The 18,608-nt window shown below is 37.4% G+C and overlaps 1 protein-coding gene across 1 annotated transcript; it reads right to left on the reverse strand.

Moving 5' to 3' along the window:
- Nucleotides 1–661: 661 nt before the first annotated feature.
- On the reverse strand, nt 662–16,950 carry LOC139134890 (plexin-B-like). Its single transcript, XM_070701971.1, has 15 exons — nt 16,890–16,950; nt 13,049–14,163; nt 11,598–11,780; nt 9,293–9,424; nt 8,905–9,005; nt 7,442–7,580; nt 7,070–7,226; nt 6,360–6,456; nt 5,731–5,851; nt 4,938–5,072; nt 4,606–4,707; nt 3,657–3,753; nt 3,195–3,382; nt 2,328–2,402; nt 662–1,808 (listed from the first exon to the last, which is right to left on the reverse strand). The coding sequence occupies exons 2-10, from the start codon at nt 14,132–14,134 to the stop codon at nt 5,022–5,024; spliced, it is 2,067 nt and encodes a 688-aa protein (XP_070558072.1). The 5' UTR covers nt 14,135–14,163; nt 16,890–16,950; the 3' UTR covers nt 662–1,808; nt 2,328–2,402; nt 3,195–3,382; nt 3,657–3,753; nt 4,606–4,707; nt 4,938–5,021.
- Between the last annotated feature and the right edge of the window lie 1,658 nt (nt 16,951–18,608).

Consider the following 18,608-nt stretch of genomic DNA (forward strand, 5'->3'; position numbering starts at 1 on the left):
CAATTTCATTTGTTTGAAGCATTATCCTTTCATCTGTGAAGAGTTTTTACCCGTGACTATTACAGCTGTCACTGTCAGTTGTTGTTTTCAGACCATTTGATATTGTAATGTTGAGTTTTTTACGTGCATGCCATGCACATGCCAGTTTATAGTTCACAATATACTGTTGATCGACATGACGTCCTTGTTTCACGTTTATTTTTTATTGTAAGATATGATTTATGTGGGAATTTCACCAAAATGTCACTGATTATGTGTTATTAGTTTGATTTGATGCAGAAATAAATAGCTTCACCATGATCAGATACACTGGCTAATCAAATAATGATATTGCTCATTTATACGCGGCGACCAAACTTTTGAGTGACCCTTGGTTGCCAAGCAACTCAAGCAGCGTGGATGCTCTGATTCATATCCTCTCTCTCTCTCTCTCTCTCTCTCTCTCTCTCTCTCTCCATGATTCTTCCATTCTTCCATGTAAATAGCCACCTGAAAACCGTCAGCGGATTCATTTTTTTCGAGAACCAATCCTCAATACATTTTCAACTAACCTTTTTTTTTCCATGACTTAGAAAACGAAATAGGTATGACATCGGGAGGGTCAGCAGCATAATATGATGTGCCTTGAATGTGTCTTAAATAACTCCATTGACTCTGTATGCACAATGCTAAGAATCCAGTTTATTTGCCTGTTTATGAAAAACAAATCTTATCAAGAAAATCACGACTCCGATAATCATTAAGCTATCAAAATACGCTTAAATTAGGATCATAATATTATGAGAGTTGAGATTATGAATGTAAAATCAAATCAAAAGACCAAATCTGAATCTGCGTTTATGTTATTACACGTGAACAAAGTCACGATAGCGAATGTCTGAAGACAAGCTGAGTATTTGGAAGTTAATAACAAAACATTTCAAGTCTAAAAAAATTAGAAAAAAAACAGACACTGTAATTTCTCCACGGAGATCAATAAAGTATTGTATTGTATTTTATACTGTATAATTGTAATACATTGTTAGTGTTCAGGAACAGTAGAACTTTCAAAGACCTCCGTATAATACTACATCTAGCCATTTGCATGGCTATAAGGGACTTGGTAAAATTTAAACTCATGATTACGAGGGACTAGGTAAAATTATAACTCATGATTATAAGTGACCATGCAAAATTTTAAGTCAGTAACTGTATGGTGTGAATTTCAACTGCCGCTGAACGTAAAGCAAGTTGCAAATTTGCATGAAGTTGAATACCATGCACCACAATAATACGCGGATGTACTGCCTGGTGGAGAAGTCACTGAAATGACCTAATGGCAAGACTTGCTTCCCCTATGTTAAGAACCATCAGGCGAAAACTGATGCAAATCAATACACAACTGGGCAGACTTGTGGAATCTTCGTAATAAAAGCCATCTTGAAAAAACTGCTTACTATGAGTACGTATGGAAATATTCACGAAATTAAAATCTGCACTAGTCTTTTTAATTTGGTAGAGAATTCTGTATTGTTATTTTTACTGGAATAGCAGTGTTTTACTGTATGTGTAATGTACACAATTATACCGAAACTAGAATAAATTTGCCTGAATACCATATTCAGAGAAATAAACCTTATTTGATACAATCTGTTATGCTTTGTGATTATATAGCAGAGATTATATCTTTAATATGCTCCAAGCTTGTAAGTATATTTGGTACACCTCGTCGTCTACTGATTTCCAGTCAAGTCTGCGACTAATTTATCCAGCGTAGTTGCATGACATTCCTTCTCACAATTTCCATAGCTATCCAGAGCGTCCATAAACTGTAAAATGTAACAAAATGCAGTCTGAACGCTGTAAACACATTCGCTGTGTAAAGCACCTTTTCACATACTGTAGCTCAGTCACCTTTTGTACCCCATCGCTTCAATCAGTATATGTACCGTAGACTGGTTATTTGCGCGTCGCGATTTGCCGCATGTGTCTGTACGTATGAGATTAACGTGTGTTATAGGGATCTTTCCAAATTTAACTCGAAACGAACATGGGTGTTTGTTTCATAATTTCATACACACTACTGATTGAAAGGTCTGTTTTATTGATTCTTATTCACTCATGAGAAATTTACTCACGTCTCCTATTAGTACACCGCTCTATGACGCATCAAAAAGTGATTGTGTTCAGTTCGATATCAATGCCAAAGAAAGGTTTCTAGAAGAATACTTTTAAATTTAGTGTTGCTTTGATGAAGGAAACAATTTCAATGTTGAATGCGGCGAATTAAGAAAAATTGCATTATACATTCAAATTTATGACAACTGATCATAATGAAGTGTCATTACCTTGTCTTTGTGTACGATGAGAAACTTCAGCAGTTCATCCAAAGCTGCCTTACGATGAGACAAACCACGCAGATCCTAAAACAGGATATACTCCGGTCAAAGTAAGGATCTTAAAATGGGTTTTCCAGATTGTCAATTTTCAGAATTGTTTTAAACTCTTTTCCACATTTCGTATCTTTCTATGGCTTTGAGAGACAATGTCATCTGATTGTGCCAAATAAATATAACTGTTTTTATTACTCTAAAATTTGACTTTTACGGTAGCTTTGACGACACGCACAATTCCACCAAACGTTCATTTAAACCCACAACATTTTGTCTTGTATATTCTTCACTTGAAGAAATGTGAAACATGGTCGGCGGTAAGTGCTACAATGAAACGTCTATGATTGATGATAGTACGGTAATTTAATGTTAGTTCAACCGTTTATAATGATCATAATTCGCCAGAATAGACGTTAAATAACATGACACATTATTTCAAGCCAAAGAACTTAAAATTAACAAACCAAATTCATCACCTAGTTCAAAACTGCAAAATCTCCATATTTGCTTAAAAGTGCTTTTGCATTTCTAAGAGTGCATGGTTGCACGCAATGTATTGTGATCTTCAAATCTAAAAGAACTATTCGCTGGATCACAGTTTTAGATACACCGTTTAAGTATTCCACAATGATAATTTATATTGTAAATCTAGGGGTTAAATTTATAATTTATCTATTTCATACCTATGCTGTAATGTGAATATACACTTTCCATGGAGTCTCTTGACTGTCAGCTAGACCTCTTTATACAAAAACTTCAAGAACAGAACCTCATTTGTGTACAAGTAGTTTAACGTTTAGACATAAAGGAGTATAAACATACCCAGTTAATGTTGAAGGTATCACAACACTGGCCCGGATCTCTCTCCAAGCAGTGAGGCTCACAGTGGTCAACATATTCACACGTGTTGTTGCACTTACACCATCCACAGTTTAAAGCTCGACTCGCTGCATCATCTGCCAGACACTCAGTGCAGTCGTAGCGGTCAACTGAACAGTTATACAATGTAACTGTGGAAAAAAATAACAGTGAAGTGTTATGTTGACTTTACAAATCCCACATTCAAATTTATTGAATTATTTCTCTCTCATCATGCTACAATGGCACGTGTAGCGTTGTATATGGAATTATGTAAGAATGTTGATAAATGAAGTAGTTTTCGAATACTTTGGAGACGCCTCCTAAAGACATCATTTTGTTTTAATAAGGCAGATCTCCGTATTGGCTTCACTTTCTATCATACATTGTCTTTACTATTAGTTTGTACTAGATTGTATAACTCACCTTCATACCCATGCATATCGTCAATTACATGGTAACCATAATTCCACCTCAGAGTTAGACTGGCATGCATTTCTGGTTGAAATGATTCGTAGGTGTACTGACAAAAGAGAATAATGACCTCGTAATATTTTGTTAAATAAAGTGTTATTATTATACATCTGTTGCTGTACGGCTTGCGTTTCATTCAAAACGCCATCCATAAGAGATCGTATTTTGTGATTAACCGTATATTGTAATATTAAAGTAAAATCGCACTTGTGAAAATCTAAAATTTAATTTTTATCCCGCGGACACAACACAGGATAGCGGCCATTTTGAATTTCAAGTGTCGGTAAATATTGGGCAACTTGTTTTTCTAGTTAATTTAGATTTGCACGGTGACCCGTAATTTTATTAATATTATTTTGAAAGTGAGTTATTTAATTTTTCCGCAAAGAAAGTTTGAACGAAAGTTTAAGTCTTTCAATTTCAAGGCACTAACTACACTAAACATAAAATGACGAGAATATCTCTGTCAACTTTCTAGCTTAGAGAGACACGATAAGACGATAAGATTAGCGCAAACTGTCTTCCCTCGTGTTGAAAAAATACTATATTTGATAAATATTCGTAATGTGAACATAATTACCATATGTACAGTCCATGGTTTCTTTGCCAGAAAAAGGTCTTAATGTCAGATGCAAATTGCCTATTTGTTCGTGTTGGTCTGTGCGAATATGAAAGCTTATTCAGTGTTTATTGCGTGAGTCTGCACCAGCCCCTGTGCCATCTACTGGCCTGTTCGCCACGCGTGCCAGTCCACCACATTTTAGAAAGCTATAGGCCTATGCCATGTCATATTGCCAGTGTATCTCATAAAAGTGACAAAGTTACCGAGAAACCCGTCGTGTACCATAAACATACACGTTGACCTGTTCCAAAACCTAGTGTTTACCTAGTGTTCACATACCTTTCTCATGTTGCACGTCACTAATGTTTCATTATGTCTTGTTGCTTCGATGGTTTGAGGTTTGCCTTCAACCATCAGAACACACTCGTATTCACCTAAATCCTAAGATTCGAGTAAAAGTCCGAGTAAAGGTACATGTCTGTGTTCAAGTTCAATAACACTGAGGTGAAAGGTAAGTTTACTCTGAGAAAATGTGTTTCGCTAGTCTATCGTCGAAATCGCATAAAACTTCTTCAACAACACACAAAACTACCAATGATTCTTTAAGGCTGTCAAAATGGCATGAGAGTTAAATCCAACATACCCCATTCTCGTTCATTACTTTTATTTACCTTATTATCATAGATGTTTAAGTGTTGGAAGTTGGATCTTTGTGTTGACATTGACCGGTATTAGCACCTCTCCCTTCTGTACGTCTAGCTGAGGACAAAATTCCTGTCCTTGATACCAGTGTCGTTGAACTTGTTCTTGTTAAAAGGAAAAGGAAAATAGCAATAACTTTAGGTAGACAATATCAGATCAAAGGGATCTGACGAATCCACACTATTCGCATGCTTTTGTGCAACTCTTTTCATCATCAAAACTATATCAAAGAAAACGGGATGGAAAGATTACTATAAAGGATCAGAATCTACAAGATGATCAATATGTCATGTAAACTTGTAAAATAAATTGAAATCGTCTGCTGACTCTTACTTCGCTTTATATTTCCTGAAATTCACACAGTTAGGGTAGAATGCACCTCGGGGACAGATACGTTAATGCGCAAGTTTATACAGGTCGTTTCTGGTCTACCACTTTTTTTTGGGGGGGGGGTCATTTTGAAGCTCTTGGAGTAGGAAAAATGTTCACTCTCTTTGTTTTTCGAAAGTCGATAATTTTATTTTTCCCCACAGTGTTTAAAAAAGGGATGGCAGCCATGCTTAATTTTAAATGTCAGTAAATTTGTGTAATTTGTTTCTCTAGTACCAAATTTTCGATGGTGACCCCTGACTTTTATTCTTGATCTCTAAAGGGAATGGTGGAAAGATTACTTACGGAAAGTTTGGCAAAAGTTTAAGATTTTCAATTTCCAGGCGTGCTGGTTTTACCATCACCTTTTCGTTGTGATGCATTTGTACTTACATTGATTCCAACTACGACTGACGAAGAATCATCTCTTTGGCATATGTCCAAGTAATGTGTACATCGGTTTTCGTAGACACACCAATTGCAGGCCCAGTCACTGGTTACGCAGCTTGTACATCTGGAAAAATAAATTGAGGTTTATTACTCTTTGAAGTGCGATTAGGTGTGTGTCATACACAACAGGTGTCATCGGCATTAACATGTAATTAATGAATTTTGATCAAGGAAAACAAATTGTATGATATGTTTCCAGTTCTGCCACTATGAATATACCTATATCCTCAAATAATGCATTCTGTAATATCAATGGCGATTTACTGAAGGCGTACAAAGTTACAACTGTACGGATACCACATTATGGCTAATGTAGTCAAAGTACTGTACTGCTACTACCAATGATAATGATGATGATGATGATGATGATGATGATGATGATGATGATGATGATGGTGTGGTGGTGGTGATGGTGGTGATTATGGTGGTGGTGATGGTGGTGGTGGTAGTGGTGATGGTGTTGGTGGTGGTGATGTTGGTGGTGATGGTGGTGGTGGTGGCAGTCATACTTCGATGAGAAGCTTCCATAAATTTTCTATAAAACCAGTGAATAAGATGATGCATTCGCTCACGATTTATGCACAGAGCAATCGTAATAATGGAAATCTGTTTCTGAGTAGTCTCCATTTGTTGTGTCATCCGTGACATTCAGTATTTCGGTGATGTGATCTGTAAAACGATATATTGATACGCAAATTAAAGAGTTCCACCTGATCAATGCTTGTTGTGCTTTTAGAATCTTGACACTGTAATAAATGATACTAACTTACAGGCAGATGACAAAAACATTGTTTTTATGGTCCTATTGAGCACCACATTTTCCATCGTCATTTTAATTTCCTTATATTATGACCGTTCGGGTCCGTATTCAAGAAATTCAAAGTAGGATGGAAAACTGCAGATTGAAACACCATTTTCTCACGCGATTTCAACCGATGAATTGTACATGATCATTTATTGTCTGTCAAGGAAATGTGCCCCGTAATCTTTAATTACGATAACTTTAATTGAGCGAAATAACGATAAAAAGGTAATACATCACATCCTATATCGACTTTCAGTCGGTGTAACGAGGATATGATTGAAAGGCGGGGATGCAAATGAAAACACGATACATTTTGTTGAAACATGGACTAATTGTGTGTATGCTTATCATGGTATACCGGCACTTCGGTCTCTTTTTTCAAGGACGTTTTTGAATACTGAGCCGTGAAATAGTCCGCGTTCCGTTCTCGCAGCGTCTTGTTGTGAGAAAAATTTCGTACGAAAAAATGATACCTACCCTCATCGCAAGGAATGTGCGGACGATAGCCTGGTGGCGGTGTATCACAGGTTAAACTCTGACCATCCCTATCTGCAACTGTCGAGTAGCCATTAAAATTGCACGTATAAGATATGCTATCATCATCGTCTGGTAGGCCTGCCATATTCAAGGTTATCTGTAAAATAGAATTGGCATGATCTTTAGCAAGACAAAATGCCTTTGAAATCCATGCTTAATACATCAAAGGCAACCGACGAGTTTCTTAACTCAGTGTTCTAAAATTTCCGATCAAGTAACTGTTGTACATGCGGCGAAGTTAATGCAGTCAGCCTCACAGTGAAATGCCTCACGGCAATGTTGCCATGGTATTGTTTCGTTACTGAATCCTACCGGATGGGCCACATTTATCGGTATACTGTCTTCGGGATCTATTGATTCTATTTCAATGCCAACACACACGTCGTCGTCGAAGTGATGAAGCCAGTTTGAGGAAGGCTGAGAATCCGCGCAGCTTGCATACGTTGAGCATCTGCAAGACAGTGAAAACTAAGATATTAGAGGTGCTGACATTCAGTAAGTTGTGCTGCATAAGTTGAGAGCCAGAATAAGCATATGTAAATACATATGCAAGTTGTTGATTGTTAAAATTAACGACGCAGGGAAAGCAGCTATGACTGTCACATCGCAAGCGAAATGATACTGTGTGCATGTGATATTGACACATGGTTTTCTTTTGTTTATCTTTCTGTCTCCATAGCAATTCTATAGGAAACTCAACAAAAACGTAGTGTTCAACAGTTTCACAATGCGACTTGAATCTTTATTAACTAACGATACGATTACTGTCAGTGAAAAGACAAGCAATGTCATTACCTAAAATGTTGCCATTTCAGTGAGCATGCCGCTGGCCTGATATAAACAAAATATTGCACTGGAAGGTTCGGCGTGGTCATTACACCATCATGCAAGTATTTCAGATTAACACCTCGGTTTATATAGGATCTTCTCTCTAAACAGCTGTCTTGCCCATAATATAATCCGAACACATGAAATATCAGCCATTGTGTTAATTTATTTACCATCAGCATATACCAGACTAAATTAGTGGAAAGCTTTTCAGTCATATTTCTAACTTACTATCTCTTAATCCACACATTTTCAAGACTGAACATTTTTCTTCTTTAATAGAATTCGAATCAATTTATTGTTACCAACTTCGAACAAAAACGTTCTAGGTAAAGTTAATATATTAAGTCAATGTGGAACAAACACTTTTGCTGCAGAAAACATGATTTTTATTCTGAGTAAGGCTTAATCTGTTTACTCAGTGGAAGACAAACCGAAAATGAGGCTTCTATAGCCCTTCACATAACCTTGTCATCTAGAGTTGGATAATTTTTACCTCGGTAAGAATTCTTACGATTTTCTCGGAGTCATGTACACCATAGGGGCGGATGTATTTTACGACTTTAGTCTTCTTTACGCCAGCTAATAAGCAGAGTGGTTTGACTGACCTCACACAAATAATATTATATTGTGCTGTGATTTGAAATCCTACTTGATACTAGTTACTCTCTTGTCATAGAGACAACAGTGGCTTTTTATCACCGTTCTCACATCCGCTCGAGAAAATGGAATACGGGTTTTGTTCCTTCCATAGTATTGCATTTGTAATCATTTCACAACATATACGCAGAAATTAAAATGAACTGACTCCAAAGGAATTGTCAACCTGCATAATTTGAGAGCATTTCCAGCAATGACTTTCATTGTAAATATCGAAATGGATTGGCTGAAAAACGTTAAGAAACTCATGTCCATGGCTTTCAGAGCAAAAATATGCTATTACAAACCTCTTGTCCAACAAACACCAACCACAATACGGATCCAATGACCTCAGACAGCTCGCACATGTGGTATATTGGCTGCAGTCTTCTACCTTGATCTTTCGGACCTAATAGAAATATCAATAGTCAGGAAATCAATGTTGCCTTACGACCTTAACGAAAACAATAGATAAGCAATGCATGTTAATAACAAAGAACTATTCTGCAGGGTATCTTTAATTACTTCACTTGCAACATGATGCACATTTTGGTTGAAATCGGTAAGAGAACTAACATTTGCCTAGAACACTTGGATAAGAAGGACCATCATGACTAGCTGCTGTAACAAACTTTAATATATCCTCATGATCATCACATTCTGTGTGCGTTAAAATTTGCCGTTGCAAGTACTTACACTCTTGACAGACAGTCTATACAAATGCTCTTCTGTCACATCGAACATCATATCTGGAAGAAATTGAGACTGACTTTCCTCGAAGTCAACCACTTCAAAGGTGTTTGCAAAGGATGTATTGACGAGATGGAGCTGTCAAAAGATCGGAACATTTAGTGTGTGTAAAAAAAAAAAAACATGCATACCAGGCATCGAAGTGGCAAATCTTGCCGTATTCTAAAATGGACGTTTTCCAGGCGTTGCTGTAAATTAAGGTAGAATGCGCCTCGGTGACAGATATTCGGACTCTCAAACTTTTACAATTCTCTTCTGATCCACCACTTGTTGTTATTCGCAGTGAAAAGCAATCGAACTCTTTAAGGGACAAAGGCGACCATTTTTCATGAATTTTGTTTGATGCGAGATACTACTTATATTGTTTGAAATGTCGAACGATACTGAATGAATGGGTGACCATGAATATATGGTGGACACACGAATGGGTGACCATGAATATATGGTCATGACTATTAATTCATTTTCACGATGGTTTCATTTAATTTGTCTAAAAGCTGGGTGGAATATATTCATGGTCACCAATTCATTCAATATCTTTCAACATTTCAAACAAATATAAGTAGTATCTCGCATCGAGCAAAATTCATGAAAAATGGCTGACTTTGTCCCTTTAAAGGTGACTAATAAATGACATCGATCGATGGCTATAGTCCCCCGACATTTAATAAACGACTTTGGTACCTGACGAAAGGGAATTAATGCCATAGCTGGGCCCCAAAATACATTTTCTCTTCATCTGGACAGCTGCTACCTACGCCATAGGGGTTCAGCCTTCTTGTTTATTTGTTTGTTGTTTGTTTGTGCGTGTTTGTTTATTTGCTACGTATGATTATTTCCTTATACAATAAGAGCCATAAAGAGTTGTATTTGTGTTCATATTTGTGAGTATTAGAAACGGAGAGTATTCAGAGAGAGTGGTGGACACAAATGAGTGCTTACTCCTCATGGCAAAGGCGGGGTATGATTTATTTGATGTGGAATTGTATTATCAATTTTTTAAAGTGTCATTTATTGGCCATATGTGTAAACAAAAAACAAACAAACACCGTTCTTTATTGACAAATATGAACACAAATACAACTCTTTATTGGTTTCTTATTATATATTGAAATAATCATACGTAACAAATAAACAAACACGCATAAACAAACAAAAAAACAAACAAACAATAGGCCTGAGCCCCCTATGCCTATTCTGGCCATTTTGAAATCGTGTTTTTAAGGTTCAAAGACAAGAAATTGACCTGTTCAATCTAGCAATTCTCTGGTGGTTAATAAGCTCAGAACCCCTGTAAATTTTACATTTTCTGAAAGCGTGGATATAGGGAAACGCTTTGAAAAAAATAGTTTCACCATTGTTTAAATAACTATCGATATCACATTATAGGTAATTTGCATAACCTTTCAAAATCGGGTTTCCATATGTTTTTGTCTCAATTCGTAAAAATATCTGATTCAAACGTTCTGGATTGCAACTTGAAGCTGTCACAACGCTCTTCCAAACTGTGTCTCATGTTTTTTATATCTTGCTAAGCTTTTTTGGAGCACAGTTTTAAAGAAATCAACTCTCATTAAATTCAACGCTCTGGAAGTTTTTTTCTGGCATAAAAATTGTTTAAGACGGTATAAACAATTCTGAGACACACTTTGGAAGATCCTTAGGTCAGCTTGCACTCACACAAATTTTAGCCTTAGGCCTATATCTCAAAAATTGAAACAAAACATAGGAAACCGATTTTTGAAAGGTTATGCAAATGACATGTCACGTGATAGTTATGTAAACAATGGTGACACTATGGTAACCAAAATATTCTCCCTTATCTAGGCTTTCCAAAAATATATAATTTACGAGGGTTCTGAGCTTGTTAACCACTAGAGAATTGTTAGCTTAAAAAGGTCAATTTCTTGTCTTGGAACCTTAACCCACAGTTCAGTGCGCGCCCCTTACCGTCCCACTTGAACCCGTGACCTTTGCAACCGCTCGAATTCAAAACTTGCAATTTGTGCCTGCTAGCGATCACGTCAGATTATACTGTACGCATTGAAAAGAAAGTCTATATAATTTGTGCCGAAACATTGCGAACGTCTGAGAATCCACTCAAAGGTCACAACAATGATTTGCTAATGATCTGTGCTCTATTAAACCATGATCTGCCAGATTATACGATCTGAAATACAATTACAGAGATACAAGGCAACTGGCATGTTCCGATTTCATTAAAGTAGACTCACAAGATATGATGTCATACCTTGAGAATACTCCCCGTGTCAGTACCCAAGAAACCGACAGTATGTTGTTCCACGGTTGTGACTGCTATTGACGTCACTAGAGTATCTGGATAGTCTTCCACTGCATGTCCATATTGACCGTCCACTCCATTTGCATACTGATAGTAAGTCAATGCATAGCATTCATGAGTTCCCCTAGAGTACTGAAAGTTAACACGTAAGACGTTGCGATAAGTATCGGTGGTTAGTGCAGAGCTTACGGGAAATTCGAGGATAAGTCACAAACAAACACACTTATGAAAGGCTGCTTATTAATCCATTACGTTTATCTTTGCAATTTAGTTTGCTAAAATAAATGCAAGAAGCACCTAACATCGCGTAGCCCCTTATTTATCTTTATGCGATATGTTTGATGACAGGGAAATGCAACCATAATCGATAGTCGGGTAAAGTCAAGTGAGTATTTGTAAAGTTAAGAAAGGATTGTTTGAAAGTTCAAAGGTCAAATGAGAAATTATATGGCATTAAGATATAATTGATGTGGACAGTGACATCTGGAGAGGGCCAATGTGTGTTGTGCATGGAAGTTGGAGAGGGTAACTCCTTTTGTTATAATTACTTTTGAAAGGTCAATATTTTTCACCCCAGGGCCATAGAGTGCAAAGAATTAATGAATCAAATCAGATGATTTTGGAAATTTAATTTTTTTAATTTGGAGGGGGTCGCTTTTTGCATGTCATTGTAGCTTAAGTTCCACCGAACCCCCCTCCCGTAAAACCGAATGCTCCTTAATATCATGCCATATGCGTCAACAATTTGAGACATTTTCACAGTTCTGTAAGTACCACGTAACTGACTATTTTTTGTCGATATAAGTTGGATCCACTTTAATGCGTGTTTTTAAAGTGCTGGATTTATGAAGTTTTTTACAAATTACGGGGAGCAGACGGCGCATATGTGAATATCAGCGCTCTGCTGTGAACACTTACCACGAAGTAAGCGAACAGAGCCCTTTCACTATTTATGTGAATTTGACATCCATTGGTATCTTTATGATAAAGTCAATTATTTTGTTCCGATCGGTTTTAACCATTTTTAAGGAGTTGTCGACATGACACTATCTATAGGTGCCCATTACTACCTTCAAATGAGTAGGCAATCCCGGCGAATGGGTTAGACTAAAATCATTTACCGTCTATGCTATAATCTGGTATAATTCTCGCTCACATACTGCATCATAAATGAACGTAACCCTTATTTTTTGTATATTTGACATTTGCTTGTCCATGTTGCAGGGCAAACCCGGTCTCTTTCAATCAAGTATTGCGTGAAAAGCGCAGGATGCTGTCAAATATGGCGCAGAAAATGTTACAGAGAAGATTGAATTGTTTAGGTGGACAGGTCCAGAATAAGATAAAATATCATAAGTCTCTGTGGGTTGTTAAATAGGAATAATTTTATGCACACTCACAGGTAAGGATCCAGAACAGGAAGCACCGAGCATCCAGTAAGCAGTAAACTCTTGTAGACCATCGCCTTCCATACATCCTTGAGCTGCGTCTTGGAAGACTGTCTCAATTACACTCATTTCATACATACATAGTGCAGATGTTGTGGTCGGCGTTGGAGGATCATCCTCACCGACAGCAAATGTGACAAACAAGACTTCTTCATCGTCATCCAACGCCAACGACTGAGTGAGATCCTGACCAGGTCTGGTGAGATAAGCTGCTTGAGCAAGGTTGTATGAATCATCTAGGCATCTCAATGTCACTTCAGCGTAGGAACTGAAGTATTGAAACTCTGCCTGCTGACATACACGGACAAGCTTTGAAATGTAACCAGAACTTGATGTGGATGACTTTTGTGTTGTCAGAAAGTAGCTGTAACGACCGTAGCTAAATCCAGCCACATAGCCGACTGGAAATGTGGTGATATACGATGAAGCAACGTCAACTCTTGCGGGGTCTCCAGCGTAATCCCCAAAGACCTCAAATATCTGATTACCTTCGAGTTGTCTGCCACTCACCAGCGGGGAACCAGGGTTTGTAGATGTACTTGTTGTGCCAACGTAGAGCATCAGTTGATCAAGGTGATAATGTGGTGCAACGAATCCAACAGTTGATTCGTTTGTCTTGTTTGCAACGACAAAGATTGGGCTACTGTCTGTCACGGTCAAACCTTGGATTTGTCGTGTTTGGCAAACACCTTGATATCCACCACAGGTTATAAGTTCATCGTCACCAGCGTAGTTTATTGTCAGTATTTTATTGAAAGTGTCATATGCCTCATCATCATCATACTCCGGTCCCGTAGTTGCATTGGCTTTAAGTTCCACGTCTGCATTCAACCTATACAGCTGATTCACTCCACCAACGTATACATCACCGGTGTCGTTATGTACGGTCAAATGGTTGAATCCAGCGGAGGTGACGTCAGTGAAAATTGCAAACTCATAGATGTTTGCGTCGGAAGGCTGGACAAGTGCAAAAATGCTGAACAGGATAATGGTCTCGAACAGGGCGAAGGAATGCGAGATCAGAAATGTACGGTCCATTCTGTACGAGGCAGTGTTGATAATTTGAACTGCATCATAAAAAAGTAGCAGTGCATTTAATATGCTTGCATGTCATACATTTTGCCGTCATGGAAAGTCTTTGTATCGAGAAGTAAGTATACAACTAAATACTATAAATTCAAATGGGTCTTTGGTTTGTCGTCATCAGGTATTAAGAATAACTTCCGTAAAACAAATTTATACCAAGGCCCGGGGTCCATTAAAAAAACAGTGAACGGTCGACATTACTGTTTGTTAAATTCTGACATTACTGTTTGTTAAATTCTGCAACGTCAAACATGTCTTCTGGATGCAACTACTCAACGATAACAAGATATTAAAACTAAACATAATTCTGACATGACTTATTACAGTTGTTATTCACAATTTATTTGGTATTAAATGTAGATTATAGTTGATCAGAATTAGTAAATAAACAATCCATGGCAAGGATCAATGCAGAGGAGTTGAAATTATGCGCCTGAAAGCAAGTTGTATGTTTTCGGGGATTTATTGACAGTTTTTGGGTGACTCTAACAATTTTGTAACCCCAGTCTAACTTCTAATACATTAATGCCATTTCTAAAAGATTTCTTTGCTCGACATTGTATGCGCTACAAAAAATATCGTGTTTAACTAGCGCTGGAGTATCCTAGCTCTCAGTAAGTAGGTTAGACGATAAGATTAGAAATAATTTTGCTAGGTATTGGGAGTAAAGGTTTGTTATGACCAACATCTACACTGCAATAAAACGTGATATAGGACCCTAATATAATTTTATAACTAAATGTTCAGTTCCACATTTTACTCCAATAAAACGTGATAGAGGGCCCTCAATAATTTTGTAACTTTATGTTCAGTTCCACATTTTACTTTAAGCATATCAATGTTCCTGTTGCAAATCGGGGCAACAGGAAGGTTACTTTAAAAACTCCATTTAGAACAATATTAGTTGGGAAATGTCATTCATTTGGTTTAGTTCTTTCTTTTGCTGAGCCATTACAGTCAAAGTCTGATGAATAAAGAAAATAAATAAAACATACGGCTACATCCACCATAGAAAACTTTATATATCAAGCAAATCATTTTAGATTGCCTTTCGTTTCAATAGACCTTTATCAATGAGTGGCAAAGGAGAATTAGATGAGCGAGACAAAAATTAAAGAACTAACTTCGAGCTACAGTCAAAAAATAAAAAAAACTTATATTACTTAGGAATTCACGCACTTGTTGAACAAATTTAGAGATTGGTCTGACGATGAAATATGAACAAATGGACTGATCATATAGTAGACAGTCCCTCAATAGTTGTAAGTGACAGCTCTGATAACTGTAAAGTGTATTGCATGTTCCTATGCAGCCATTCTGAATACACAAATAACCACTGATGACATAGTCCCCACCGGATAAAATGTTGTTTGGAGCCATTGATCCCTGTTTGGGTTGTAACAATTCATAGTTGTGCTTGTTAAAATCATCCTAGAGACAAAAAATGACGTTCCTATGAAATCGCGGTGATATTCTTGTACCAAATTTTAATTCCGTATGTTAAGATGGCTGTGAATACGAAAAAATCGTGACTAGCTTAAATGGTCGCATTGCATTCACATTTGATTGTATTGTCACACATATTGACATGCATGTGAATGTCATTGTATTGTGTCCATATACCAACTTTGAATGAGATATGTTCCAACGTTTTTGCAGGACTGAAAGTCGTACCAAGTGCCCCTCCCGCTGGCCGTATTCATTGATATGTATAGCGATAGAAATTTACATGCACATACGTTTAATATAACACACTGTCATTGTACCAATTTTGAAACAAATCAGTTCAGCATGTCTTTGTTCCAGACAAGAGAAACTTGAAACAAAATTGCCTTGGCAGCCTAATTAGATCTTATGGAAAAACACATATGCATATGCATGGCGAATGGTAATGTCCCTGTACCATACAATGTACAATACAGGGTTATTTCCTTTTATCAACTTTGAAGCAAATCGATCTAGCACCGAGTCTAGCTCCAGACATAAAACATTAAAAATCAAAAACAAAACTTCCAGCCGCATGTCGTACTGCAAAATAAATCCACATTGCCTGTATATGACGCATGATTGTGTTCTTCTACAAACCTTGGCAGAATTGGGCCAACATCTCCGATTAAAGCTTATGGACGCATGCACGCATGCATGCACGAACGTGACCAAAACTATACTCTCATTACTTCATCTGCGGGGACCAAACAGGTAGACCAGACCTTTTTATTACCTTTATGTATATTATAATCATTTACAGATTTTTATTTGTCATAACGCCGACTTTATGTTATTTTTGTGCAGTTTTTGAAAACATGAACATTTCTGCACCAGATGAGGAGCCTGCTTCAGCACAAGTAAATTACGATCGTTATACAACATATATCCCGAGCCATTAAAAATCAGAAGGATGCTTCGCGTAATAAATTGACTCGCTGATATAATACATTACGTATAAGAAACATTGTTTGAAGCGAAGATAGTACTTGCCAAAATGACTGGGACACATAGCGTAATTATCTGTCTAGTACTTGATCAACACACTATCCAGAGAGCAAGAAGTTCTATGTTGAGCGTTTTCAAACAGTTTGCAACGCCACTGACATATCAAGGGCTGAAAATCGCTCGGTAAGGTTGACTGAACATAACAATCACAGATGATTCTTGTATATTTCCAAGATGCGCATTATAGGAAATACGTATTAGTATTTAAACTTACCTTGACGCGGGTTTTGCAGCAGATGTAACCTGCCTTACAGAAATGTTAAGTCTGTCGACCCGATGAAGTACACTTCCTGAAGGCCCACGCGAAATGGAATGCTATGACGTAGGTATATAATTAAGCAATAAAGTACACTCATATGCATGAGCAATAGCGAGGCATATATGGAATGAACTGGTCAAGTGGTATACCCCTTGCTGGTGTGGTTTATTGCTATTACATCTGGTATTTGTCTCTAGCTGAGAGCGTGGTTTATCCGTGCTATATCGCGAATAAAAAAACCCGGTTATCTTCAAGTCTCGACCAATCAGATCGCTTTATTTGCGACATCAATATATGATGTACATTTACGGTGTTTTCAATAGGATTCGAACTCACAGCATACGGCATCCAGTCACCTAGCGGAGGAGCAACAGACAGGACCGCTCGGCCAAATCCCCACTCGCAATAAAGTGTGGTTCAATTACCGGGCTAAGCTGTTACATTTTTCTGATTGCGACTTCTCCACACGTTGTAGAGTTCATGAAGCTCTCACGCTCGTACACACACTATCACAAATCGCACGCAAACTTATCGAAACAATGAATACATCTCTTAAACTGGGAGAAAGACAACCTTGGGGACAACTCTGTCCACCAGCAGAGCTATCATGATCAAGTAATGATCAAGTAAAATTTCCTATCGTTCAGGGGTGAAATGAATTGGCACACGTATATTTTCTTATTGTCTCTGGTTAACTCTAGCATCAAATGTCGTCGTTTACACTTTAAGTCTGATGACATAGAGTACAATTTTAGCAGCACACGGCTCCTTCATAACAATACAAGTATTTATGTACAACATGAGTCTATTGTTATTTGACTTTATACGTAGTTAACTTCTTGGTTCCTCTTTTTAGTGTGTTCCGCAAATCGCTCGCTCGCCCACCACACATTCCTAATATTTTTGTTAATACTGGGCCAACTTGCAATGTACTTTAATCAAAATGAATGCCAGTGAGCTAAGCTCCCTATTTTGGGAAATTCATCAAAAGACCTAAACATTAAACGTTTCTGCCGAGTTCTTTTATTTTTGAACGTGTGATTTTCAGGTGTTTAGCATTATTGAAACACGTTCCTTGTCGCAGATATCCCAGTGACTCAACATGGGATGCATTGGTACGTATAGGCCCGAAGCTGAAGTGGCTGAGAGTAATTCCTCGTCATAAAAATGATGCCACGTCTGATAAGTTCTCAAAGGTGTCCCTGACATAAAGGGTGTTTCAATCACCCATTCTAAATTGCACTGAGAGAATACCCATCGCATAATGAGACGCTTTTGTAGTCACACAGACATTTCAAAGTCATATTAGCTGCTATTTAATACTTCAATCTGGAAAAAAAATTAAAAAGTTAGGGCTGAGGACACAATTAATGGTAGGGGGCTAGTGTCTATATAAAATTATACCTACTCTCTAAAATGACGTATTTGAAATCATATGGACATTTTGAAGTCATACTAATAGCTGCGTAAATGGATATGAAAACACAGGAATAGGGCTTGAGACAGAGTTATCTAGGGGCTATTTTTTCTCTCAAAAATATGTCACCTATTCTGTAAAGAGATGCTACACTTAGTGTTAGACAAGGTAACGGAAGGCTACAATAATCCTATTAGTAATTGACACTTTACAGGTCACCAGGCACATTTTTCAATCAAACATATTCCTTCCATTAC

The sequence above is a fragment of the Ptychodera flava genome, chromosome 6 (assembly GCF_041260155.1).
Source record: "Ptychodera flava strain L36383 chromosome 6, AS_Pfla_20210202, whole genome shotgun sequence".
NCBI lineage: Eukaryota > Metazoa > Hemichordata > Enteropneusta > Ptychoderidae > Ptychodera > Ptychodera flava.

Coding starts and splice junctions, on each gene's coding strand:
- LOC139134890 (XM_070701971.1), bottom strand. CDS start 14,134: ATGGACCGTACATTTCTGATCTCGCATTCCTTCGCCCTGTTCGAGACC. Junction 11,781..13,048: donor CCTGTTCTGGATCCTTACCT/GTGAGTGTGCAT, acceptor GTTAACTTTCAG/TACTCTAGGGGAACTCATGA. Junction 6,457..7,069: donor GCACATTCCTTGCGATGAGG/GTAGGTATCATT, acceptor ATCGTTTTACAG/ATCACATCACCGAAATACTG.